This window comes from Tiliqua scincoides, chromosome 2 (assembly GCF_035046505.1).
Source record: "Tiliqua scincoides isolate rTilSci1 chromosome 2, rTilSci1.hap2, whole genome shotgun sequence".
NCBI classification, from domain to species: Eukaryota; Metazoa; Chordata; class Lepidosauria; order Squamata; family Scincidae; genus Tiliqua; species Tiliqua scincoides.
This window is the reverse complement of record NC_089822.1, coordinates 183,966,214-183,993,439: the sequence shown is the minus strand read 5'-3', so window position 1 is coordinate 183,993,439 and position 27,226 is coordinate 183,966,214. Positions and strand designations below refer to the sequence as shown.

General features: G+C 41.3%; 2 protein-coding genes across 3 annotated transcripts in view; both read right to left on the bottom strand.

Moving 5' to 3' along the window:
- The window catches only part of AFF4 (ALF transcription elongation factor 4), a 68,347-nt gene extending 64,145 nt beyond the window's left edge, over positions 1–4,202 (bottom strand). For both annotated transcript variants that reach the window (XM_066613684.1, XM_066613685.1), the window contains exon 1: positions 3,894–4,202. The gene's annotated coding sequence lies outside the window, so the exon portion shown is untranslated. The remainder of the gene's footprint in view (positions 1–3,893) is intronic.
- A 4,258-nt stretch (positions 4,203–8,460) lies between these two features.
- On the bottom strand, positions 8,461–26,641 carry ZCCHC10 (zinc finger CCHC-type containing 10). The gene is made up of 4 exons (XM_066617567.1): positions 26,562–26,641; positions 16,530–16,688; positions 13,122–13,163; positions 8,461–10,525 (listed from the first exon to the last, which is right to left on the bottom strand). Exons 1-4 carry the CDS (start codon positions 26,600–26,602, stop codon positions 10,261–10,263), a joined length of 507 nt encoding a protein of 168 aa, XP_066473664.1. The 5' UTR covers positions 26,603–26,641; the 3' UTR covers positions 8,461–10,260.
- Between the last annotated feature and the right edge of the window lie 585 nt (positions 26,642–27,226).

Here is a 27,226-nt window from a genome sequence, read left to right as displayed (position 1 = left end):
AAACCTTTAGTGGTTCTCCTCTGAATGCTCTCTTCATCTAGGGCAGGGGTGGCAAACCTGTGGCGCATGTGCCACTAGTGGCACATGGATACTTTCTAAATGGAACGTGCAGCAGAGTTGACCCCCCCCCCATGGCAATCTGCCTGTCAGATTGATTGGACCAGCTCAGCGCAAAGGCCGCCACTGAGCCAGGGCTAGTGCAGGCTATTTGGCCACCAATGCTCAAGGCATGCTGGGGGCCTATCTCCCTGGCCTGGCATTTTTTGGACGGGATGAAGCACAGTGGGTCTGGCTGCTGCCAGAGGCAAGTGGTGCTGGACACACCACCTCAACAATGTGGGGTGTTCCCAGCCAAGCCAGCAGGGAGACTGCCAGAGGTAGGTAGAGTGGCATGTTCAAAGACTCCATATATTAAAAAATGGCTTGTGGAGTGCTGTGGGTTGGCCACCCCAATCTAGGGTGAAGTAGGTGGCAACTGGAGGACTTTTTCCCCACTATGACACCCGCTCCTCAAAGATACTTATCTGACAACTATGTTGCTATCTGTTTGGTGCCAGGCAAAGATCATTTTATTCTTCTGGGCTTTTTAATGTTTTGTACTGCTATTTTAACATTATTGTAGTATTTTTATGCTTCTATCTGTAAACCGTCCTGAAAAATTTGTTGAAATACTATATATACATATATTCAATATACACAAATAGGCATACAATAAAAGCTGCACATTTGAAGCAGTAACATTCATAGCCAAAAGAGGTTCTTATTGCGTCTTGCTACTACACACAAACAACATGAGCACTTGAAATAACTTTCAACTTGTGAAATATTTTGCAGAATGGTTGAAAGCTGAAGAATGAGGTAGGAATCTGTCAATAAGAACATTTGACTAGGACCTATTTACCAATGAAGTACTGCCAAGAATTAAATTACAATTGCTAAAAACAGAGTATCAACAGTGGAAAGACTACGTGTGAACAAATGCCTCCAGTGAGGACCTCATGTTATTGACAAAGAACATAGTCTTGTAATTATTGGTCAAATTTCCATTCTAGTATTCCAGCACTACATTTTATTTACTGTAGAATGAGCACAGGAATTATCTGTTTATAATATTGATTCTGTCATGCATCATAAAATGAAGTACAACCACAGTAAAACACTCAGACGGCAATCCTATACACCAGTGGTTCTCAAACTGGTGGGTCGCAACCCACCAGTTAGTGTAAAGGTTCCCCGTCCCTTTAAGGGGCGGGGGAAGGGGAGAGGTAGAGAAGCATCCGTTGGGGGGGTGCTTGTCACTTACTTTTAGAAGGCAGGGCTGCAGCAGGCTGCTGGAGGTGCGGGGAGCCCTGCACAGCGCTCCCCAAGGCTTGGAACTTTCACTGAAAGTGCTTTGCCCCGCTTTCAGGGAAAGTTCCAAGCCTTGGGGAGTGCTGGGCTGCGCAGGGCTCCCTGCACCTCCTGCAGCCCTGCCTTCTAAAAGTAAGTGACAAGCACCCCCCTCGCGCCCCCCCCCCTTAGCAGCTGGATCCTGGAGATCACGTTGCTACCCTAGCCCCTCCCCCACAAAGACTTACTGAGGAAGTAAAGCTCCCTCAAAGTTTGAGTACCACTGCTATACACTCTTTCCTGGGAGTAAGCCCAATTGAGCTCTGCAAAGTAGGATGGTAAATCTGATCTGAGTAATTTATAACTCATCCAACCATACTTCTGTGCAACTAAAAACCTATCCCTGAATTGATACAGGTGGTCCAACAAAAGATATAATCTAAACCTTCCCAGATTGCACCTAAACTAAGGCTATAACTTCTTAAAGACAATGTATCTCACATTTTTTCTGCATGTACAACTTAGCAGCCATGACTCCTCACACACAGCTACGTAGCTGTGTGTTCATAATATATGAACCATGCCAGTAGCAGTTCCAGGGATAATATGGCATCAAGAAAACGCAATTGTGATCATGGATAATGTGTACAATCACTCTATTTAGGTGTTAGACTTGTTTGTGTGCACAAAACAAGTACTATAAAAACCCACCCTTAAGATAATATTGAACAAATATAAGAACAAATATAGCTGTTCAAGTTAGCTCTTCTGTCTTTTACAGAACAACACATTTCAGGCTGGGATTCTGCACAGAGAAAGGTGGAGACAGGGAAAGAAAACACATTGAACAATACCCTTCAGCAGTGGTTCCCAACTTGCACATGTCTTGGCAACCTAATTCCATAAATTGTACCCCTCATATTTGTTCTGCGTTCTAATGTCAGCCTCACAAGGCATTCTAATACAGACCTGCTGTTTTTGCCATTATTCAGTTCTTTTTCAAAGTACCCCTAAAGGTACAGGCAAGTACCCCAAGGGTATATGTACCACAGGTTGGGAACCATAGCCCTAAAGCATTCTATTTATTAAAAACAACAACAAAAAGGCAGTTAACTACCCCACACATCTCACATTTTTAGACAGACTTTAAAAACATCTCCTGGCTTAGGCTCCACGACACCAAAATCTTTCACCATCAACCCTCAAAAAAGCTCAAGAGTGAATGAAACCAGTTAGGGCTACCTAAAATGCCTGTCCCAATCCATCCTAAAAACTGTGCAGTACTTGAGAACAAACAAGGTACTGACATCAACTACTGAAGGATTAAGCATAAGTAGTGCATGAAAGGAAAAGGAGGCAGCTGTTGGCAAAATCAAGAACAACCTATAGGTATGTTTCATAGGTATAGGTATGGGCAGGAGGTCTGGTCTAGAGGGTAGAGCCTCTGTTACCTGAAGATAACATCAGAAGGTCGCCAGTTTAAGGACACCAGCACTCCCTGAACGGCTGAGAATGGTGAGACCTTGAAGCAGCTGATAAGCCGAGCTGAGTGATTCCACCTGCTCTTGGTGTGAGCAAGAAGCGTCTTGGCTGCCCTCCATGTGAGAGATGGAGCTGCTGTCAGCCTGCGTGGGAGAACTGGAGGCCAGAAGTGAGACCAAACCAGGAAGATCCATTCTGAAATGTTGTTGGTCTTGAAAGAGAGAACCTCTATGATTGTAAAAAACCCCTTGAGGGATTTAGAAACGCCTGCCTATGTAAACCGTCTTGAATAGTCAGAGGAGTAATCCGATGACCAGAAAGGCGGTATATAAATACCAAGTTATTATTATTATTCTCCCAGACCATTCAGCTGGTACCTCTGGGAATGAAAGGCAGTGCCATTGCGTCAAAGATTTCATACTCTGAACATGCACAAGCATGTATTCGTGTGCGTAAAAAACATATACGTTATCTGAAAGTCTCATGTATGTCTGTTTACCTTGTACATGAGCGTACCAGGCCATTCCGCATACTTCAGGGAATGAAAGCCAGTGCCATCGCATGACGGATTTCATGCTCTGAACACGCACAAACATGTATGTGTGTGCATAAAAATGTATGTGTACATTATCTGAAGGTCTTGTGTACATCTGTTCACCTTCCACAGGAATGTTTGTTTCCCAAAACATGGGTGTTTTGGGGAACAGGTCCAGAAAGGGGTGAGTATTAAAGCAGTGAGTGGTGGATACAGGAAAGGATCCAGGGGGTGGGGGGGAAGGTCCCTGGGTTTTGAGTAAAGGGGCAGGAATGACGGAGGAAGCAGAGAGGAGGAGGAGGAAGGGAGAGCTGGTTCCGAACTGATCCAGGAGGAAAACAGCTTCCCAGCCCCCGCCTCCCGGAAGGCGGATGGGCGCAGCACAGGCGACCTCGGCCCCCTGCGGGAGGGGGGAGGCAGGAGCGACAGGGGCCACACGGGGCCGCCCGTGCCCCCGCCCGGGAAGCTGCCGGGCCTGCCTCGCTCGGCCTGGCCTGGCCTCGCCCCGCCCAACCAGGCCGCTCGCTGCTCGGCGGCCGTCACTCACCTCCAGTGGCTGCGCCGCTACACCCCGACCATCTCCCGGCGGCCGCGGCGTGCGGCGGGAGGGCCCGGGGGCGGCGGCAGCCCCGCCGCCGCTGAGCAGGGGAGGGGCAGGCCCCGGCGGATCACCGCGAGAGGGCAGGCGAGACGGCGGCGCGGCGGTGTCTCCGGCTCCAGCTCGCCCGCGGCTCCATGGCCGGCGGCCGTCGAGATCGGGCTCGGCCGGGCCGAACCGTGTGCGAAGCGGCGGCGTCGGAGCTCCCCCCGCGCCAGCGGCTGTCGCCTTCTCCTCCCTGGAATCGGGATTACCCAGCAACCACAGCGCCGCCGCCTCACCCTGCGCCGAGGAGGAGGAGCGGGAGCCGCCGAGAGCTGGCCACGTGACCCTCCCTGGAAAGGAACCGCCGAAGTGGAGAGCCCCGCCCCTCCCGCCCAGAAAACTCTGGGCAGGGCACGTGACCGGGGACAGAGCCCAAACGTCAAGTGCCGCTGCTCCCCGGCGCCCCCTGCAGGGGAACGTCGAGCCTTGCGAAGAGGTAACATTCCAGGGACGCCGCAGGACGCGCGTGCCCAGGCGCCACTGACGGGCCCGTGCGAAGCGGGTAGGAGTCAGCACTGCTTCCACGCAAGTGCATGGAGTCGCCTCCGCCAGGACAGGGCGATGACACCGACACCTCCGCCCCTTTATCTACCCCAGTGGTTCCCAAACCTTTTAGCCCTGAGACCCACTTTTTAGAATGACACTCTGTCGGCATCACCTGGCAGGACAAAGTTCCAAACAACACAGTCCTGGAACGTGCTGGAATCCCTAGCATGTATGCACTACTGAAACAGAGACGCCTGCGTTGGCTCGGTTATGTCGTGAGAATGGATGATGGCCGGATCCCAAAGGATCTCCTCTATGGAGAACTCGTGCAAGGAAAGCGCCCTACAGGTAGACCACAGCTGCGATACAAGGACATCTGCAAGAGGGATCTGAAGGCCTTAGGGATGGACCTCAACAAGTGGGAAACCCTGGCCTCTGAGCGGCCCGCTTGGAGGCAGGCTGTGCAGCATGGCCTTTCCCAGTTTGAAGAGACACTTTGCCAACAGTCTGAGGCTAAGAGGCAAAGAAGGAAGGCCCATAGCCAGGGAGACAGACCAGGGACAGACTGCACTTGCTCCCGGTGTGGAAGGGATTGTCACTCCCGGATTGGCCTTTTCAGCCACACTAGACGCTGTGCCAGAACCACCTTTCAGAGCGCGATACCATAGTCTTTCGAGACTGAAGGTTGCCAATACAATACTCTGTCTAGGACCCACCGCAAGTGACATCATCAACTTGGAAGTGACGTCATGACTGTAAGTGACATCATCAAGCAGGAAAACGGTCGGCACCCCTTATGACGAACTCAGATCGAATTACTTATAAGTCTCATTAAGTTAAAAGTTTGCAATAAGTTTAGAAATTATTTAAAATAAGAACCTTCCCAAACTGCCCTTTTTTTAAAAACAAAAATTCCCCAAAAGACTCAAAGGCTGCAATGCTATCCACACTTACCCCACAGGCAGCCCCCTTGACTAGCATTGTTAAAAGTATATACATTGTAGCCTGTTAAAAGTACAGATCTGTTACACTTCCAGGAATGTAGTCTCATACCATGGTAGCAACAAGTCTCATAATGAAATTGGACTGCAGCCCACCTAGTGGGTTGAATAGACCTTTTCGACATAGTTATCACTGAATTTTAGAACAATGCGTGAAGACAGGCTTTTTGCACATGACACTTTAGGTACTACAAAAATGAGCTCATGGTATTTTAAATAGTAAAGAATAGACAGACCCTCCTTCACTCTGCTCATAGAGCAAGGTACATCGCTAGGTATGTCCCATTTCCTGTTCTCAGACTGCTTCCTTTAAAAGTAGGAAGTTCTCTCTGGAATGTTAACAGGTAGTAAAGCCCCAATTAGCAGTTGGACAGATATAGAGAAGTGCCTGTGAAGAACTGAAGATTTTTTTTCTTGTGGCATATAGCTTTCAGAATCCTTTATAGTTTATACTAGGTCAAAATCTGAAACACAAAGATTTTCTTATTTACTGCACAAAAAAAAAAGTCTAAGATCAAGCTGCATACATATGTCAGAGCCAAGAAAATCCTTAGACAATACAAAGAGTGCACAGGAAGGCAGTGCTATTTTGAGTCACCAAAGAGGTGTTTCCCCTCCCATGTAAAGAACCTGGCAATCACTTAAAAGTCACATTGCTGTCACCGATGGCAAAGCAGATAATTGATGCAAACTCAAAGGGTTAACAGGACATTGCACTCTGTCAGCTGTGCACACCCATGAGCTGCATTGGCATGATTACAACATGAACTGGCCTTGATTGTTAGAGACGAATACATTGACTTTTGGTTGCCTTCTTTCACTTTGATGTCTTAGTGCATCACCTTGCAATTAATGAAACCAAGTTTATTTGTTGGTATGAGGAACCTACTATTCCCAAGCCAAAAACCAAAAATAAAACATTTGAAGATACACTTCAAATATATTGAAGACATTCTGTAACCAAGTCTAACATCAAGAGGTCAGTTAAAGGGTTTTGTACATATTCCAGTTATGAACTGATCATTCTGAAAGTACATAGAACAACAAAGTTGCATTCTTTTCCATAATACCCGACTGATTAATGCACAAGATTCTAGCAATCAAATCGGTTCTAAATTATTTCTTATGGGTAGCCACAAGAGGTTAGATTAATGAGAAGAACTGTATTCATAGTATGTTCCAACGTGGTAGTAAAACACTGGTGTAATCATTTTACTGTGGGAAAGCACCTTGATCCTGCATATGCATACTCATACCAAGATTAGGCAGAAATATCTTTTAACAATTAACAGAGAATGCCACCATGATATCATCAATTATGCTGCTGCCTCTTCGGTTAGACAGAAAAATCAGGTGTTAGAATAGTCTTTCTCAAACTGTGGGTCAGGACCCACTAGGTGGGTTATGAGCCCATTTCAGGTGGATTCACCTCCATTTCAACATTTTATTTTTAATATACAGGTCCAGCCTTGTTTTACATGGATGTTTTTATACACGGATTTGGCTCAACACGAATGGCCACTGCAAATGAGATGGAATGTGCTGATCCCTGGAGAAGGGGAAAAATGCATCCCTTTAAATCAGTTTAAAAAACTGAGCAGACCTTTAACAATAGCCTTGTTAATATGAGGGGGGGACTGCTGGCTGACAATCCATCAATCCTTCTCTCTCCAGCAGACCCCTCCCTTCCCCCTGAGTATGTGAAAGAAAGGTGATCACTTTGCATTGGTGAAGGGAAGGGCTGAGTGAAGCACTTGGAGTGATTGATGGATTGTCTTCTTAATGACTCTTATTTTACATCAGGAAGGTCAGCAAGGCTGTTTTTAAATCACTGGAGCAAAGAAACTTTGTTTTTTAAATTGATTTGCTATAGTGCTTTTTGCCATCCATGTGAGTGCTTGGAATGGAACCCACGCGAATAATGAGGCTCAACCTGTATTAGACTTGATGCTACCATGGCACGTGACAGGTTACAGGCCTGTACTTTTAACAGGCTACTATGTATATTCTTTTAACAATGATAGTAAATGGGACTTACTCCTGGGTAAGTGTGGGTACGATTGCAGCCTAGGATTGTTAAAAAGTTTCCTGCTTGATGATGTCACTTCCAGTCATTACATCATTTCCGGTGAGTCTCAACAGATTCTCATTCTAAAAAGTGGGTCCTGGTGCTAAATGTGTGAGAATCACTGTGTTAGAATATATTCCCTTTGCTAACAATCAATGCCTTCATTCCTCCATTTGCAAAGTAGTTACAGAACTTAGCAGTTCAGGGCATCCATCTATACAACCATTAACCTTGAAGAAGCATATATTTATGTATAAATATAATCTGATGAGGCAAGTGTAAAACCTCAATAAACCACTTAGAAAAACCAAAGTACACATTAAGAAAACACACAGTACAATTATCCCAAGACTGCCCCATCTCAGAATGCAGGTTGGCATTATATGGCTGAATTCTCCATGTGCAAAAATTTATATTTTTCCTAGCATACAAGCATTGCTTTTGATGGGTAGTGAATTTTTAACATGGGGAGCAGTCAATATGAAACTGCATTTGCAGCCTGAAATGGCTTTCATTCAGTTTACCCCCCAGTCCCTTAAGATTATCAAGAACTTTGCATCTTTACTTCATTACCAATAGCTATAATTTATACTAGGCAATGTCTGCCCTAGTTCATTCCTTACTAGAAATTCTCTAGAATCATAGATTTTCTAGAAACTTTTTTTAAAATCCTCATTAAGCAGTCATGGTTAATTGTAATGGTCATGCTAGTATTGAAATTCTGCTGAACTCTCTTGCTCCTCTTACTCCATCCCTTGAAAGATCACTCAGCTTTGAAGTTTCAGCAGTTTCTGATCTCTCCTAGATATTCTCTTCATGGCTTTAGATACTTAAAATCACAGTAAATATAAAAATGCTGAGATAGTGATACTAAACACGCAATGTGGAAAAATTAGAAACATTTGTTTGCATTTAATAATTTATTAATCTTTCCTTTTAAACGATACATTCTCTAACATAACTCTCAAATATTTTTCTGGTAGTTGTAGAGTTACAGTATCTGAGCTCTGCAAAACATAGAAATGGTTACAGACTAAAATGCACACCTTACATAAACATTTAAATAGAACATTTGTATTCAAAAGTCATTCTACACACTACATTTTCATAAAAATATAAAAAATAGTTAATTCATATTTTAACTAGACTAGGATATCTAAGATTTTCCCCATGTGTCCCTCTTTAAAAAGACTCCTATCAATAAGAAACTAAAAGGCGACTGTATCACAAATTCAGTGACTGCCAATTGCTAAGTAATCACAATAGCAAGTTAGTTAACCTCTGCAACTAGCAAGAAATGTACTGCAATATAATCTTTGCTATTATGTATCCTCCCAGATTCATATGATTATATATAACTTGTGCTATGCAAAAAAAGAAATATTTGTTCTAAATAAGTGATTGTAAATTAAAATACAATGGCTGTTATATGATCAAAATAACCACATTTCTTTTACACAAGAATTATTATGCAAAAATAGCACAAGGGGAAGATTTTTCTTCTTCCCCCCCCCCCATTCCAATGAAAATAAAGGTTTCCCATTGAAAATAGGACATTTGTGTGTCATTATCATTTCTCTAGGCTCCCAAATTAGCAAGAGGAAAGTAAAATGAGGATTTTAACATCCCCATTTGGTATCCCTCATTAGGACACATTTAATGTTATGAAAAGGCACAAAGATGAAACACTTCCATTGCAAAAGTTTAAACACTACTCTCCATTTACTGTGCAAGTACTGCTTAAAAGGATGGCCCTTAAGCTCTAGTCCTTACCAAAAATATTAAAACATTTGGCCCTGGTCCAGAGATGGTTGCATTGCAGTAAGAAACACGTGTACAAACGCCATACTTAGGATTTCCATTGCTGAATAGATGGTGGACACTGTTGGAATTGACAGCGCGGTTTCACTTCTTAAGTGAAAGAACCTCCTGTCACCTGAAAAGGTGATTGGAACTTTCAGAATGGACAATACTGACCATTCCTTTAGAGGGTGAGATTTTGAAGTGCAGCAGCATGCAAAGAGCCAACTATTGAACTGGGATCTCTGCACCACACTCATAGGCTGCCTGTCCACAGAGGCCTGTTTCCACATTCACAACAACTCTGCTAGATTGGTATGAACTTATGGTGCGCAAACAGCATAATTCCAACAAATCAGCATTAACAGAAATGTAAAACATCTGACCAGCAGCTGACAGAAAAAAGCATTGGGAAAAGCCATTCCACTTTACTGGTGCTGAAAGCAATCAGCATAGCTCTTTCAACTGCTTGTGAACAATAAATATGGCTTTGATACATCATCAGCCAACTGGACTGAAGCTTCCATATTTTTCTTCCATCTTGCTTACAACTTGCAATAAATTTGTATAAATAGACGGTTGCTATATGACATGACACAGGATGGTTCAAAGAAATATTTTGCTTTCGGGCATGTAAACATCAGGGTGACTGGACCTTAGTTCATAAAAACATTTAATAAGTTTCTTTAAAAATTAAAAAAGTAGCATTTCCTATTAAACAATAACCCACAAAAATACTCCTTTCAATAAGCGTTAACATACTATTTAACAGCTTATGTCCTATCAACTACTACATAAAACACCTATATGGTTTTTCAATTGCAAAAACTTGAATTGTTAGTTTGTTGTTTGGCCATTATGTAGTTTAGATGTCATTTATCATTCATCAATACCAGAGTCCCAACACAGCACCAGATTATTTCTTCTTCTTTTTCTTTGGTGGCTCATCATCCGTGCTGCTGTCTGTGCTGCTGCTGCTACTACTGGAGGAACTAGAATCTGTCTCAAAGTCAGAAGAACTGGAAGAACTAGTTGAAGAGGGGGAGGATGAGGAAGTGGAAGTGCTTTCATCACTGTCGCTGTCATCAGAAGAAGAGGATGAGGAATCTTCACTCTCAGATGAAGACTCACTAGCTGAACTGGCACTGCTACTGCTGCTGGAACTTGTCACGCTTTTAGACCTGGGTAGAAGTTTTAACAGAAGCAGTAGTAGTTATTCAATCAGTGGCTAGCAAAGTCTGCTAGACAAACCTCAAATTATTGAAAACATTTCCAGACATTCTGAAATATTCTGAGGCACCCTCTCTTAAGATTTGCAATATAATATGCTAGACAGTAAAACCATCACTTAAGTGTTTTGCAGAGCAAGGATGTGAAAGAAACTGTTGCTTCTCTAATTCTTCAAATACCAGCTGGAAGCTTTTGCAACTATAAAAGAAAGAGGATGCAGACATTTGACATTTATACAGTAGTTACCACTTGAATGTATTATTCACATTAACAGGGCCAGCTGAAGCTATCAGGCTGCCTGAGCCAGCATATAGTTCTACCACCACTCCCGCTTCATCATCCCTGTTACCTGGCTCTTCCTTTCATGCAGACGCTTGAATAAAAGCAGGAATTGTTAAGCACCCCAGATTCTCTCCCAGAACGATCTACATTTCCTCCTTAGTTTAAGGAACACACCAGAAGGAAAGAGCAATCTTGTTCTTTTCCCCACCAGGCTCTTTTAAAGCTCTCAGATGGCTGTGCTCCAAGCATCAGAAAGCAGCAATCTCACTCCTTCCTCTGCATAGGCTCCTTATTCAAAGCAGGCAATGGAGGGTATGCAATGCCTGCTTTGTGTAAAGAAAAATGCTGAGAAAGTGGCCAGTAAGCTGGCCCAATCCGCTGCCCAATGCAAATGGGCTCCTTCACATCATGGATGGGCTGCCATGAGTGGTAAGCAAGTTCTAACCTTTGAAAAGGTTCCAAACTAATCCCAGTGTTAAATTCTACCACTATAGTACTACTAAAATAAAACAGTTTTAGGAAATAGGTTCACATAACCAATTCTATCTCCATGTTCTAGGTATAACTGTAATCCAAAATTGCACACAATAATACACTAAATGCTATGGGGTCTCCAGATCAGCAAGAAAAAAATTCTAAGTCTCTACAACTGACAAAAAACTACATTATGAAATAATTTTATATATGATGGCATTTTTCTGGTTCATGTATCAGGAGCAAATATGGTTCAATTCTGATTCCATGTGATGTTTATAAGTCTCATGCATGCATATTTCTCCTCCCCTTTATTGCATAACCTGGTCTGTTCACAAACTCTATTAAAGGAAAAAAACAGGGTTTTCCCCGAGTTCAAATATCATAGCAAATCCCGTTTTGCTCTAAGCAGAATGGAACAGTCTCTCCTCATGCATGAAGTAGGAAGACAGACAGCACATGGGCTCAGGGCCCTGGAACAATGCACAGAACAGAGATTAAACCATGATTCTGCACACCCTCTGAACTGGGTCACTTTGCTTATAGTTATTCATTAGTGACATCTTGTCTAGCACACAATAAACTATGTGAAACTGCTAAGTAAGAACATATTAGTGCTCAGTTTTCCAGGTTGAACTGAGCTATTAACAATTTCTACAAAAGCTAGGAATCTGGGCAAAATCATAAATGCTTAAAGTTTGAACATTATTTCATGTGTCATGCTGTATTATGTTGGATTTGCATAATACCATGCATTATGTTGGACTTGCAAACTGGAACACCAGATACTTCAAGTCAGAAGAAAGAACATCCTTTTTTGCCTCCTATCAATTTTGACAGCAACTTCTAATTAGGCCACCTCAGCTTAATAGTTAAATGATACATCTATTACTACTAGTAACAACAAGGAAGTAGTAAGATGAAGTAGGGAAGACTGGTATCAGAGACAGATTAGAGGCCCTAAGCACTGAAAGATTATGATGACCCCCATATGTAATTCAAAGTACAATAATGTACCATAAAATAAAATAAATTACAACACACACTACTTGCATACATGGTGACCCAAAGTAGGTGGTCAGTTAATGATAACATTTATTCCACCTACTGTCCACCTACTTCTGGGTCACCCTGTATATAAGAAACAGTATATGCAACCCAGAATATAGTCATATATAACCCAATCAATGATGTAACCCAATCAAGTACATACAACCCAGAATATAGTCATAAATAAAAAAAACACACAAATTTATTGCCAACACATGAAAATATCTGATTTCCTCACATTATTTTGATTTACGTTAGTAGGATGCACCCCTTGTTTAGGTGGGGATATATAATAAATGAGAACATAAAATGGGGAAGAATATGTAATAGAGTGAAGTCTGATTTTTCCCTATGATAGACTACCTTCAATACTTTTCTTTTTGCGATATCAAAGTAAAAAAATATCTTTTTTTGGAGCCTCTGTTTTTCTGGTGCCCTAACCACATGCTTAGTCTGCCTACTTTGATAATCCAGCCCTGATTTGATATACTAAACTTTAAGAACATTATTGAATAAGAAATGTTATGTCACATTGTGATAAGAATGTTTTAAAAACTACAAGGGACTCAACTTACAAAAAGATCGTTAGTGTGAAAATACTGTATGCTCACTGGTACCTGCTTCCTCTGCAAGCACAACCTTAAATCATTCTGTCAACTTCATTAATGAACCCCATCATTTTTTGCCTGTAACAATGCAATTAACATGGGCAATTTACTGTGTTTTCAAAGTTTCACATACCTTTTTTTCTTGTTCTTCCTGTCTATAGTACTTTCTCCAGAGCTAGTTGAAAGGAAGAGAGAAAAACAACCACTAGTTAAAATAGTGGAAAAACTGAGTAGATGCATAGAGAACCTCTGATTTACAATGGAAAGATAATTTCCTTACAAGAGAGATTAAGATTATGACAATAGAAGGTTTAAATGGCCAAGATGAAAGCATCAACATTCACTATAGCAAATTTTTTATGCCAATAAAGGTGGAATAAAGAACTATAGCAAATTAAACAATTTGCACTTTAATAGTAAAGTCAAAGTGCTACTCCCCTAAATCATTTAAAAGAATGGAAGAAACCAAGCAGCAGCACACTATTAACAGCTAACATCTTAGATACAGGATTGTTTCATAGCAAGTTGATACTATTTAGATGCAAACTCTTATTGAAATAAGTTAAGTACATTGAACAATTTTCTAAAACTCATACCTGAAATTTTATTGCGCTTAATTTTTTAAAAACAGTCCAACCCTTCTTCCATACTCATATTTTTAAAGAGCTGTTTTACCCTCATGTAGAGATCAAGGTCACAGATTTTTATCTCTTAACATTAACTCATATTTGCACGGTTCACAGGTGTACACATTTGAACCCTGTTGTGTATATGTTGGGAAGAAATGGTTAAAGCAATCTGAAACCCAGTAACAATGGAGAATTGGAACACACTATGAAGCTTTGTGTTTGGCATAGCTGATACTATTTGAAGAGTTTACTACACATTTGTCTTCATCAAACATTGATTAGCCAAGATCTCCTCTGCCATTTCTAATTCACTATGACAGATGAATGTGAGCATAAATTATACAAAAGGTACAATTTCAATTTAATTCCATCTCTTTTTTTTGCTTTAAATTCCTGTCATATGAAAGCTAATTGCATGAAATGGTGAAAGGCAGCAGAAGACTTCTATGTGTCCCATCTAAAAGAGTGGAGTTATACCAATGTGATTCCATCAAAAAATAGATGGCTATTATAGTTGACTGCTAACCATATGCCTCAATTGGAAACAGTGATTTAAATGCACAAAACAATACTGCATGATGCATCATTCATATAGAGTTAAAAAAGGACTAATGCACGTTGCTAAAACCTCACCACACCTATTTATTGTTTCCAATATCTTATTATGATATTTGAAACTCAGTCTCCAGTAGTATTATAGCTCCTAGTTTGCAAACATATTGCAGCACAGTGTAATCCTACCTAGACCTCTCTAGGATTACACTGTGTAATCCTAATCCTAATAGTGTAATCCTAGACCTCTCTACTATAAAGTGCATGGGACCTGCTCCCAGCATGTATACTGGACTGAAGCCAAAGTGTTGGTTGAAGTCCTTAGTTCAAACGTCACTGGAGCCGTGATTCACCAGATGGCCTTGGCAACCAAGAATTCTCAGAAATGTATTTGCAATATGGCAAAAATACTGGCTGACCTTAAGGATTACTGAAATATTCTGAAGTGTGCTATTAATTATTATTAATGGAGTGGCAATCTGAACTACTATAATGCAGGAAAAATGAATACTAGAAGAATATGCCTGCAAAAAAAAAAATCAGTTCTTGCCTATTTTCAAAAAAAGACATTTGATAATCAGTAGCAGTAGGTTGACTTTACCAATGTACCCAGAACCACAATCCTAGTTAGGGGCATTTAAACCCACTAGTTTTAATAAAGATCCATAAAGTTAAATGGGACTTACTCACAAGCATGCATGCATCCAATCAGTGGTACAGCTAGGTCATTTGACACTTGGGTTCCATAAATTTTTGTCAACTGACATATGGAAAAATTATTTATCTAATTTTTTTTCCACATTTCCTCTAAGGAACTCAGGGTGTTGTGCATGGTTCCTCCCCTTTTCTCCTCACAACAACCCTGTGAGGTAGGTGAGGCTGAGAGATAGTAATAGTCATTACCTGAAATGAATAATAATAATGGCCAGAAAATAATGCACTTAATATTTCCCCACAAGCCATGGATGAATGTCAGTGCCTTCTCCTGCTATTGCTCCCCTGCATACAGTAGTCAGTGACGTACTGTCCCTGCATTTGGAGGTTCAATACAGCCATCATGGTCAGTTACCACTGATAGACGATAGTCAACCAAGAATGTTTATAATCCACTTTAAAAGTCATCTAAGACAGTATACAACAACACTCAACTTTCCCACCTGTGGTATCACTAGGGTTGGTGTCACACAGTCTGGTAACTCATTGTGTCACCCCTACTAAGTTTATTTTACTATAAGTAGTACAGGTTACCAACCAAACTTTATTTACTTTGAGTAGTACAGGTTACCAACCAATCAGTAATCAACAAAAAAGAACAACAATGGACATCTTCATGATACTCATGCAACTGAATAGGAATCCAAGTATTAGCTCTTATACATGGAAAAGAGAGCTGACTCAAAATAGCATCTTATTGGTTTCGTGTTGTGTCTTAACACCTTGTTAGGTCTCAGAATACTCACTGGCAATTTTGAGTTAAGAAAATTCACTTTTTGTGACATAATGCAGTTGTGTTTTACTTTCTGGTTCTTTGGCTATAGCTTTCGATAGAATACAAATATTTCAATGTAGTTTGTTTAACTGCATTTCTCTGTAAATTACGTATCAAATGGTATATAACATGACGGTATTATTCCTATAAATCGTGATTTTAGCAATTTTGGTCTCTAGTTGTGACACACACACCCAGGGGGACCACTCCTTGCCGGTTACATCACTGCATCCAATGCAAGTGTATGGTCCTGCTTGAAATTTCTCCCTTTCAATCATATTTTAGGGATCAGAGTCTTCTACAGTAGTCCAATGCTGTAAGGATAAACACCAAAACCTCAGTTGATTTCTGCTATGAAAGGAAATTTGCACCCTAAATCCAGTGATAGAGTGGGATGTCCTTCCTCACCCACACCTCTCAGGGTAAGCCCAGAAGACTGGGCTTCCCTTAGTACAGAAGCCAATGACTAGAGGAGCGGGGGGGGGGGGGGGGCAAAATAATCAGGCAAATTCCAGCTCCTTAGCAGTCACACTTGTCCTGGGCATCTCTAGCCCTGAGAGGCTATCAGATGAGGAGATATAGCTCATGTATTCTTACTTCAGCCCTCTATATGAAAAAGGTTTGACATCTCAGCCTTAGTCCATTCACAAATGGACAATTTAGGAGCAAAACTTTGTTCACAAGAAGGTTATAAATACAAGGCAATTTTATTTTTATTTGTGCTGTCCAAAATTATCAATGGACTTCAGTACAATACAGTTAAATATGACTTATCTTTCCCAGTAAAATCAAACAGGAAGCTTTTCACTGCAACTGAGACACACATACATTTCCACAAATGACATGTAATTTCTTCCATAGCTGATCTTACCTTTGTTGTAATAGCTGCTTCTCTTTTTCTTTAAGTGCTTTTTTAAACTCTGCTGTTCTTGAAGGTCTGTGCAGATATTTTCTCTTCCCTGTACATTCATAGGTCCAGTGTCCAAATTCCAAGCACTTTTGACATCTCACATGTTGCTTGTTTGCCTCCCTGTGGAAATATACAAGTGAGACCAGATGGCTTTGATTTAAAGGAGGATATTAAACACAGCTGACACCAATGTCCTTGAAACTAGATGGCAGCATCCAAATACCCACTACAGTTTTGGGTACTCATGTATTAGCTTTAACTGTTCAAATCAGAGTTATTCAACCCCATTTCCACATTTCAGTTAAGTCTCTGCACAGGTTCAGGATTGTCCACATGTGCGCAATTCTGTATCAAGTTTTACAGTATATAACAGGGATATTTTTACTTGCAGTTCCAGGGTTGACTCCAGGTTTTGAAGGGCCTGTGGTAAGATGGCTTCTGGTGGCCCCTTTAGGTGCTGCTGCCAATGTTCTGTCTCCCTACCCCATCAGCTACACAGTGAGAAAGGGCAGGTGATGTCTTTTGCAGACCTTTCTTACAGTTAACAGTAACAGTTGGCCCATCTGCTCAATGTTGAACAGGTAAGTCCTTGCCGCCATCACTGCTCACTCAAGGAATAGCCACTATCATTGCCTGCTCACTCACCTACCTCCTTCTCCCTCAGCAGTGGTGGATTAGATCAGAGTTTCTCAACATTTATCCCCTGCTATACCACTTCACATGATCCACCTATTGGAAGCACCATCAGAAGTAACTGGTGATGACATCATCACCAGTTACTTCTGAGTTGAGTGGCCAGATGCAACATGACAAACATCAGTAAGAGGCTATGGGAGGACAGGAAGGCTTTTCAGAGTGTGTGAAAAGCATGTTTTGGAGCTTTGTGATCTAAGCCTCCTACTGATGTTTGTCGTGTCACATGCTGGTCTCGCCGTCAGGCAGTAGATGTCTGGGAGTCCCACAGGTACCACCAGACACCACCTCAAGTACCATTGGTGGTTGAGAAACACTGGATTAGACCAACTAAGCCCAATTCTCACCACCGTACAGAGGAAGAAGGCAGGCTGCAGCCTCCTGCTGCCATCTTCACTTCAGCAGACAAACATCAGTGATGACACCAAGGAAAAGCAGTAGCAGCCACTCTCATCTTATTTCATTGTGGAGCAGATGTGGAGAAGGAAAAGCCACATGAGGGGAGTGGAAACTCTACTGCTGGAAGAAAGTAGGTAGTGGTAGCTACTATACTGCTTCCCTCTCCACAGAAGTAAGCTAAGAACAACAGTGAACTCTTGACAGATGCACAAGTGTGCTGATTGCCAATGCCTGCCCAATTCTGGCAAGTGAACAAAGATTACTAGAAACTTCTCGTGAAAAAACATGCAATAATTGTTGCATTTGTGACTCCACTCTGCCATCCAAGTTGGTATTTGGAGTGCTTGGGTTGTCATAGACTTGCATATCATTTTAGAACTAACTTTGGGCAGAAGGAATGAGAGGAATTCTAAAATTGAGTGCACAGCAATTTGTGTGGCCATCTGCAAACAATCTCAACAATTCTGCATTTTAAGGCTATTCTGTGTACATAGTCTCATTTTTAAAGGTTCCTGACATTGTAGTACACTAAGTTCAGGTTCTAAAAAAAAAAAATCAATGTGCTATTATGTTCAGTTTCTCAGAGTGCCCAATAGACCTACCATACCATAATTAAGTTGAAAATGTATGCACACTGAACTTAGTGGGACAGAAGAGTAAACACGCAAAGGACTGGACTGCTAATAGGGCACTTTATTTGTAGTTCGATGCCAGGTATTTACATACTCTGCAGAGCAGATGAAAAAAAGTGAGCAACTGATGGCCTAATCTTATGGGGGCCCTGTGCTGCCAGAACTAGTGTTCCCACAGTGCAAGGTCCCTTTTTTTAGTTGGCAACCTTCAGTCTTGAAAGACTATGGTATCGCGCTCTGAAGGTCCCTTGCAAGGTCCCTTGCAGCTGTTGCAAAAGGTGACATGTGATTTTGCGCAGCTGGGCCACTGCTGCAAGCAGCCACATACACACGACAACCACCCAACTTACCACACTGGTAAGTCAGTGTGCAGGGTTGGTAGGAAGAGGGAAGAATGGGGCAGAGAACAGGGTGGTATCGGCAGCAACACCACCACAAATATCTTAACACCCTTCCTGGCCTTGATCCACTTTCCCAGGTCCACTCCACAGCTGAATTGCTGGTGCAGGTCCAAGCAGACCTTGGCTTCTGGGTGGGTAGGAGGAAAGCGACACAGGGATAGAGATGAGCATACAAAGACATGTGTAAAAGGATATAGAATGCCCAATTTAGTCATTGCATGCCTGCTACATACTTAGCCCTTCACCATCTTCTCCTTCCCCCACCCCCAGTGTGAGGAGCAGATGTACCCCAGCAGGAACAGCTGCTCCTTACAAGCAAAGAATGGTAAAGAACTGTAACAAGTTCTAACATTTGATTTCTTTTTTCCCCACATATAGCAGAATAACAGAATTTCAACTAACAGAGGGGGAAAATATGCACACTTCAGGCTAGGTAAAGGATTTCCAGTTAATCATGACCAATTCTGCTTTTCCACTTCAAGAACATAAATAAGAGCTTATCTATATACACCTAACAAGTATTCATGTCCCTTTCACAGTAACCCTCCTGAGTGCTAACACAATCCAACAGAATTCTGAAGTGCTGCATCGAAGGTTCTCAACTATGTTCTTGTATAATAAGATTATACACACCTAAGTAGTAAATTAGCACCAGCCGAGTGTATTTGTACAACATCAAATTATACCCTCACTAAATCAATTCATATTTTCCTGCTCAAGTTATCAGGCCATATAAGCCTTGAAATTTCTCTTCCCCTGCCTGTCAACTGATTTGAGAGTGGGGATTAAAAATAAACATATTTCATTTATTTGACCATAAATATACATTATTTAATGTGCAGTTTCATCTGTATCACAATGCTTTGAGCCTGCCAAGAGGAAGCAGTCTGGAGAGCTTCAAATGGGCGAACAAAAAACAGGTGAGACAAGTGTGCCAGGTGGTGGTGGGAGATTTGTGAACCGCAGATACTTGAAATGGAATCTGTGGATGTGGGGAGGGGAGACTATTTGGAGGAATAGTTAAGTGTAGGATTCACTGTTATCCATGGTTTCAGGTATTTGTAATTGCAACAGGAACATATACCCTGCAGATACAGGGGGATGTCTGTATACTATACATTGAGCAATCTAGAAAATAAGTAAGCCAATTAATCGGGAGTTAAGGGTAAGAGCCATATTGTTTATTTAATTTTAAATAATTATTTAAAGTTAACCTCACCTCTACAGATAAAACAAATCAGGTTTCCTTATGTTGACTTTTCAACAACGCCATAAAATGATCTCAATGAGGAAACAGCATCATTTCTGCATATGCGTAAACAAACCGGGTTTTGCAATGGATTGGATAGTGTGCTATGTGTGACTCACCTCTATCCTATACAAGACTGATTTTTTTAGGCCTGTAAAAAATGTGTAAAATATACAACATGGCCATCCTACTAGAAAGTTTGGAGATCCCTGATCTACAGCATTTTTTTCCTGGTTACAGATCTCCTCTGTAGAAGTCTCCCACCTTTTGGCTTTCCCATCAAATATACGTATAACCAAGGAGACTACAAATAAAGTACAGAATATTCACAGCCCAATCCTAACCAGCCTTCTAGCACTGATGCAATGACAATGCAGCCCCGAGGAAAAGGAAAAAACATTCCCTTACCACAAGGAGGCCTCTGTGACTGCCCCACTACCACAGAACACAGTGCACCCCTTTGGCACACAGCTACATCAGTGATGGAAAGCTGGTTAGGATTGGGCTGTCAGTCGGCTAACCAGTCACCAATGAAAGAGCCATCCAAGCAATTGACCATGTTTGCATAACTATCCTAAGATCAGTGGCGGTCACAAGTCATCTGACATTGCAGCCATTTTTCATTATGTGTACAAGAGTGCTCACTAAGTCAAAAGCCAAAACATGAAATTATACCAATCATGAGTATGTACTTCCTAAAGGTACCCTTTTGCAAAAAGAAACAACACTGATGTCAGACACAAGACTGAATTAACCCATTTTTGCCCAGCCAACAGGTGTACGCATTTGGTTCCTGTTGCTTATATGCAACATTGGGCAGAAATGGCTGAGTATTGGAGATGCACAAAAATAGGCTTAGGATTTCTATGGGAAGCTGGGAGAAGTCAACCACTTAAATGCATCACTGATAAAACATATCAGAAAACACAAACCTTCTACAGAGTTAGAATTTCATTTAGAGTCTGATGCTTCCGGTCCACAGGATAAATTTTTGAGAAAAACCACACTACTGAACAAAATCAGGCAGAACTACAATGAAGAAAAGCTACACTGATCATGTTTATGGCTGTCATGATTCATTACCTTCAAAATGTGTTGCATAAAACTAGAACAAGTTGTGTCTTGCATAGTTTAAACAGTGATCACATTTCAAGGCATAATTATTAGAATTGCTTCATACCTAAACATTAAGAAATGTTTATTTGACTTAACCAGTAATGGAAACTGGCTACTGTACATGGATGCATCTAGTCTGAATTTTAATGACCATTTCATGTGTACAACTAATATACCTATAACTATGATTTGATTTTATAACCAATTTTTTTACATTAAATTAGTAACAAAAATGTTTATTTCACTCAATGGTTGCTTTGCCATTAACAGTCAAAGGTTTCCAGTAACTACCCCAAAATACTATTATCTATAATTAATATTGATCCAAGTGGAATTTAGATAATCTGCTCAACCAGAATACAGAGATCACCATCTTTAGGTATAATCCAATTCCATTTAAATCAATGACACTGATTCCAGTGTGAGTACTCTTGTTTAACTGGTCTGAGAATTAATCTACTTGTTCTAAAGCAATTATTTTTGCTTCAGAATCAAGGCATCATTTTTTGCAAGTTTGATTGCATGTTTCACAACATGTTGAAATAGAAAAACATACTCTGAAAACTTGTCAGAGTGCATTAGTCTGTATCCTACAATGCGAGCAAGTTTAAAAGCAGTTATTATAAACACCTCAACACAGAACTATGATAGGACCACAGGGTAGCAAAAAGAAAAGCCAGAACTAGTATTTGGTTTGTTGAGAATATCTAGCATTGTTTTCCCCCTCCCCATACATCTGCCTGTCACAAACAATTACCATATTGATACCACCCATTAGTTACTACTACAAGGTCTATTTACAAAACTAGCACTTTGAGTCAATGATCAACATTATAAATGATCAACTATTATAAAGCAGCAATTGCATAAAGGGCATGGCGTATCATAAAATGCTTGCTTTTTATATGAAAATCCACGGGGTTTGTTTTGTTTTTTAGCTTTTTAATCATTGTAAATTGTTTTTAACTGTTTTTCATGTTGTATTTTTAAATTGTTTGTTAGCCGCCTTGTGTGCCCGTTGGGCAAAAAGGCGGGGTACAAATTAATAAAATAATAATAATAAAAAAATAAGAACAGTCTCACTGGATCAGGCCATAGGCCCATCTAGTCCAGCTTCCTGTATCTCACAGCAGCCCACCAAATGCCCCAGGGAGCACACCAGATAACAAGAGACCTGCATCCTGGTGCCCTCCCTCATATCTGGCATTCTGATATAGCCCATTTCAAAAATCAGGAAGTTGCACATACACATCAGGGCTTGTAACCCGTAATGGATTTTTCCTCCAGATATTTGTGCAATCCCCTTTTAAAGGCATCGAGGCCAGATGCCATCACCACATCCTGTGGCAATAAGTTCCACAGACCAACCACACGTTGAGAGTCATTAAAAACATAAAAGCCCTTCATCAAAGGCAGCAGCAAATTCAAATACATTTCCAAACAGAAATGAAAAGTTTCTCCTTAAAGCAAAACTTTTCAACAGCTCTGGGATTGTTCCTAGAAGGCACAGACTGTCCTTTTGGCTAAAGCATAAAACAAAGTCAGAAGTCTTGGCTGCATTCCAGGAACCACTGACTATCCTTGCCATCTTCACACTGGTTTCAACATTACCGCAAGCAATAGGTTCTATCTTTAACGCTTCACAGATGATCAACGAAAACTGAACCAGTAAATGTTTGAAAGTACATGACAAGTCTAACAAAAAACACACACCACTAAATGGTTTCTAGCCTAACCAGTTTTGATAGTCTCTTATAAGAAAGAGACCCCCATTGTATAAAAGGGAGCAATATATGAATGGGTTGATGAAAAGTGTACCAACTGAGGCTTTAAATTTGTTTTATGTGAAACCAATGTGTTTTTCTGTGCTACACATCATTACTCATTTACATATTTTAAGTGTGTTGTGATCAGCTTTTGGGATATTAAGGTATCAAATCTTCTCAATGAAAGCAGTACAACTTACCACCATCCAGGTATCTTAAATGCACTCATTTCAATTTGATGAGTCAAAGTGGATATGGCAATTACAAGTCCATGTGCAGTTTATGTTTATTATACATGCTTACATCAGAATAGGATCTACAGAACAGGAAGGGCGGGATGGAAGTTTATTTCCATTAATATTAAAGCATAAATAAAGTTATGTGCACTCACAAATTTTTCATCTAGTCAAAAAGAACCATCTCAACTCTTCCTATTTTTTACTTCAGCATCAACAGCAGTTTCCAACAAGCAGCCACTTAATAGTAGCTCTTATTAATTAATATCCTGCCTTTGCATTCAACAGGAATTACAAGGTGGCTTACAAAAACACAGTAAAACAATGTGAACTATAAAATAGATCATAAAATAAGCATGCGCCTAAAACCAGATAAACAGCAAAGAAATAACAAAATAAGAACCGACAACCACACAGCATGGAGCAATAAAACAAATTAGTCATTATTAAAAACTCAGGCAGTTTTCAGCAGGTGTCTGAACTCATTAAAAACTTGCAACAGGTAAGCATCCCAGGAAGGGATATTTCAGAATCAAAATAGGTCTCACTGATGACTACCGTCCAAAAGTAAAGGCATCTAGGAAAGAGCCTCTGGATCTTAATAAATGAACTAGCTAATATGAAAGCAGATAGCCTTTTAAATAACTTATTAAGGACCATATGGCTTTGAACCAAAGTATCGTAGCATTTGAATTGTATCCAGAAGCACACATGAAGCCATTTTAAACTTGAGAGTTTTATTCTGATCACCTGATTCAAATCAGCAGTCTAGCTACAATATTTTGGGTCAACTAAAGCATCCAAGAAGCCTTCAATGGCAGCACTGAATGACACATTGGGGCATGGATAACAGTGACCAAGTTATTTTAATCCAGGAGGGGAACAGCTGCAACCTAAGTCTAGGGTCAGGAAACACACTTCATGCCACCTGCACATCTCAAAAGTGATGCCAGATCAAAGCAGCACACAAGCTGTGAATTTGATCATTCCAGGTAGAGTACAACAACCCTGTCTAAACAAGTTGACTACCTTGTATAGTTAAGGGAACAACATAATGACAATACTAATCTGCTATTCCCCAAATCTCTGGAACGAGCAATTAAGGGACTGGAGGAGTGGGAGCAGGGGTGGAGTAGAGGGCTTTCTGAAGCCTGGAGTGGCAGCGTGCATCTGCCCGCTGCCTCTCCAGGCTTCCAAAGAGCCTGGAGAGGTGAAAAAATGCCACTTCCGGTTTATTAAGGAAATCCAGAAGTGTGTTTTTTTGCCTCTCTGGACATGCTATATGTCCTTTGCCAAAAACAAGATCAGCAATTAGAAACAAAAATTGGGAAGAACCACCAAATTGTGGTAGGAAAGACAAAGGACAAAACAGTTCTCCAGATTATCATCTGTGTTCAAACTAAGAGGAACCAGAATAAATAAAACTAAAATTGTACAGCCCTGAGCACATATTATAACAAAAGAAAAGCAAGCAACATAATTGAAGATAAAGAAAAGAACACATCTTTTTGTGTCACTTTATTCTTCAGACATTTTGTCTACAAACTGAGCTTGACTAAGGCACAAAGGAAGTAAGGTTTGACTACAATAATGCCAAAAAGCATTTCAAAACATCAAAAGATTGGGTGATTAATCAAAAATGAGAGCCTAAATTTATGCATCTTTACAAGATTTGCTTTAAACCCTAAAATGCTGAAAACCAGGAGATTATGACATAATCGCAAACAGAATCACAGAAACAAGATGCTATTTTCTCCAAAATCATTTCTGTATATTCAGTAGTGAAAATTTTTGTAACAGAGGTATTAATTTTCTTTTAACATTTAAAATGTCAGTTTGAGATAATTGGATAGCACACATTTAACACTGCACCTAAACAAACTTTCATATATGCAGTGGTTATAAAACTTACAGCACAACCCTATGGATGGTTACTATAAGGAAGCCGCACTGTATTCAAGGAAACTACTGGCAGATGTGTACAGTATTTGCAGCTACATTCTTCAAGTATATAAGTCTAGATTTTGAATCACATTTAGTTCTGAACTACACAGACAACATTGGTTTGGTAAGCTACATATGGGGTTGGATGCCTGGGGTGGACAAAATAAACCTAAGAAAATAAAACTTAAGAAAATGATGTGTCTTCAACATTAGATATTTAAACATTTCTTTTGAGGACACCGATTACCTATTTTTGGGTCAGGGAACCATTTGATTTTTCTCTGTAAACTGCTTTGTGAACTTTTTTTGTTGAGAAGTGTTATATAAATACGATTAATAATAATACTTTAATAAGAGCTTAGTTTGTCTCTAAGGTTTCAATCCTTCAAAGATGTCCCTGGGAGCAATAGCAGTGGTTCATGGGATACATATCCCCAGGAGTACTTGTCAGGACCTTAAGGGGTACTCAAAAAAGAATTGAATAATAGTGGGAAAAGACAGGTGTGTATTAGAATGCCTTGTGGGGCTAGGAAGGCAGGCAGCTTGCTGGTTGTGAAAGCCCCAGCAACTGCTAGCTTCTGGTCATCAATTTCCATATTAACAGATATGGATCAGTAGTTAAAAACATACATTTGTAACTATATTCAAACATTTTGCTAATATGAGGGATGCAATTTATGGAAATAAGTTTCTATGGGGTATGCAAGTGAAAAAATGTGGGGAGACACTGATGTATAGGATTGCACTGCTCTGCTCAGTACACACCTACACAGATCACAAATGCTAAAAGAACAGAACATCATCTTGCGGGAGTAGTTCTGAAGATGTCACTCAAATGTAGAAGCAACAACTGTTCAAATAAAGCAGTTTCACAGGGCCACCAAACAAGGTAATAGAACCTTTGCCACCAAGGTTCATAGCGAAGCACTACAACCTAAGTCTACAACCCTCCCCTAGTAAGCCTACAACCATTTGAGCCTACAACCCTTTACTAGTAAGCCTACAACCCTTTGAGACTACGACCCTTTCCTATAACCCTCTCCTAGTAAGGCTACAACCCTCTCCTAGTAAGGCTACAACCCTCTCCCAATAAGCCTACAACCCTCTGAGCCTACAACCCTTTCCTACAACCCTCTGAGCCTACAACCCTTTCCTAGTAAGCCTACAACCCTTTGAGGCTACCCCCCTTTCCTACAACCCTAGTAGGGCTTCCACCTTTTCCTACAAGTCTCTCCTAGTCAGCCTAGAGCCCTTTCCTAGCACCACACAGCTCCCTTTAGGCGGCCACAGAGGCCCCTGAGGAGGGCAAAGCCAGAGCCTGAGCCTTCCAGACAGACCAGCAGCATCCCGAGCACCACAAGATCCCCTCTGTCCACGCAGCGCCTGGGGGCGTCCAGGCAGACTGGCCCCGTCTCCTCAACTGCCCCTGCGCTCCCAGTCTTGGCGGCCTTCCCCCTGCCCCCTCGCCTGGCAGGGCAGAGGCTCCGGCGCCCCCCACGAGGCGTCCCTCGCAGACCCCCCGCCGCGGCATCTCCCCAGCACCCCAGGCACACTCACGCCTGTCTGCGGGCAATCAGGCGATGCATGGGAGTCGCCATCTTAGCCACCGGCCGGGCAGCGACACGCGGGCATGCCGGGAACTCCTCCTTCCCTCTGCAGCGCTATTGGCTTCCTCATCTAGGCGGGGGGGGGAAAGGGGGGCAAGGCTTTACTACTCACCTTGCCCCCTCCCCTGCACCTCCCCCCCTCAGCCTGGGCTCTTCCTCTAACTGAGGCTGCAGTCCTAACCACACTTTCCTGAGAGTAAGCCCCATTGAACAAAGTAGGACTTACTTCTGAGTAGACCTGGTTAGGCTTCTGCCCTGAGGCAATCCAGTATCACTAGTGTATTCAATACCTTCCAAGTTGCAAGGTTTGAATCTAAAACTTTCTTTTAGGGTTTCTGACATTCAAGTTCTCACCCTAAAGTAGGGTTTCCTAAACTGTGGGTCCAGACCCATTAGGTGGGTCGCAAGCCAATTTACAGTGGGTCACCATTCATTTCAATGTGTACTTTAATACACGATGCTCCCATGGTATGTGCATTTGGGGAAATGTTACAGATCTGTACTTTTAACAGGCTACTATGTATATGTTTTTAACAATGACAGTAAATGGTACTGACTTCTGGGTTAGTATGGGTAGGATTGCAGCCTAGGATGGTTAAAAATGTTCCTGCTTTA

Coding starts and splice junctions, on each gene's coding strand:
- ZCCHC10 (XM_066617567.1), bottom strand. CDS start 26,602: ATGGCGACTCCCATGCATCGCCTGATTGCCCGCAGACAGGC. Junction 16,689..26,561: donor CTGATTGCCCGCAGACAGGC/GTGAGTGTGCCT, acceptor ATATTTCCACAG/GGAGGCAAACAAGCAACATG. Junction 13,164..16,529: donor AAGCAGCTATTACAACAAAG/GTAAGATCAGCT, acceptor CCTTTCAACTAG/CTCTGGAGAAAGTACTATAG.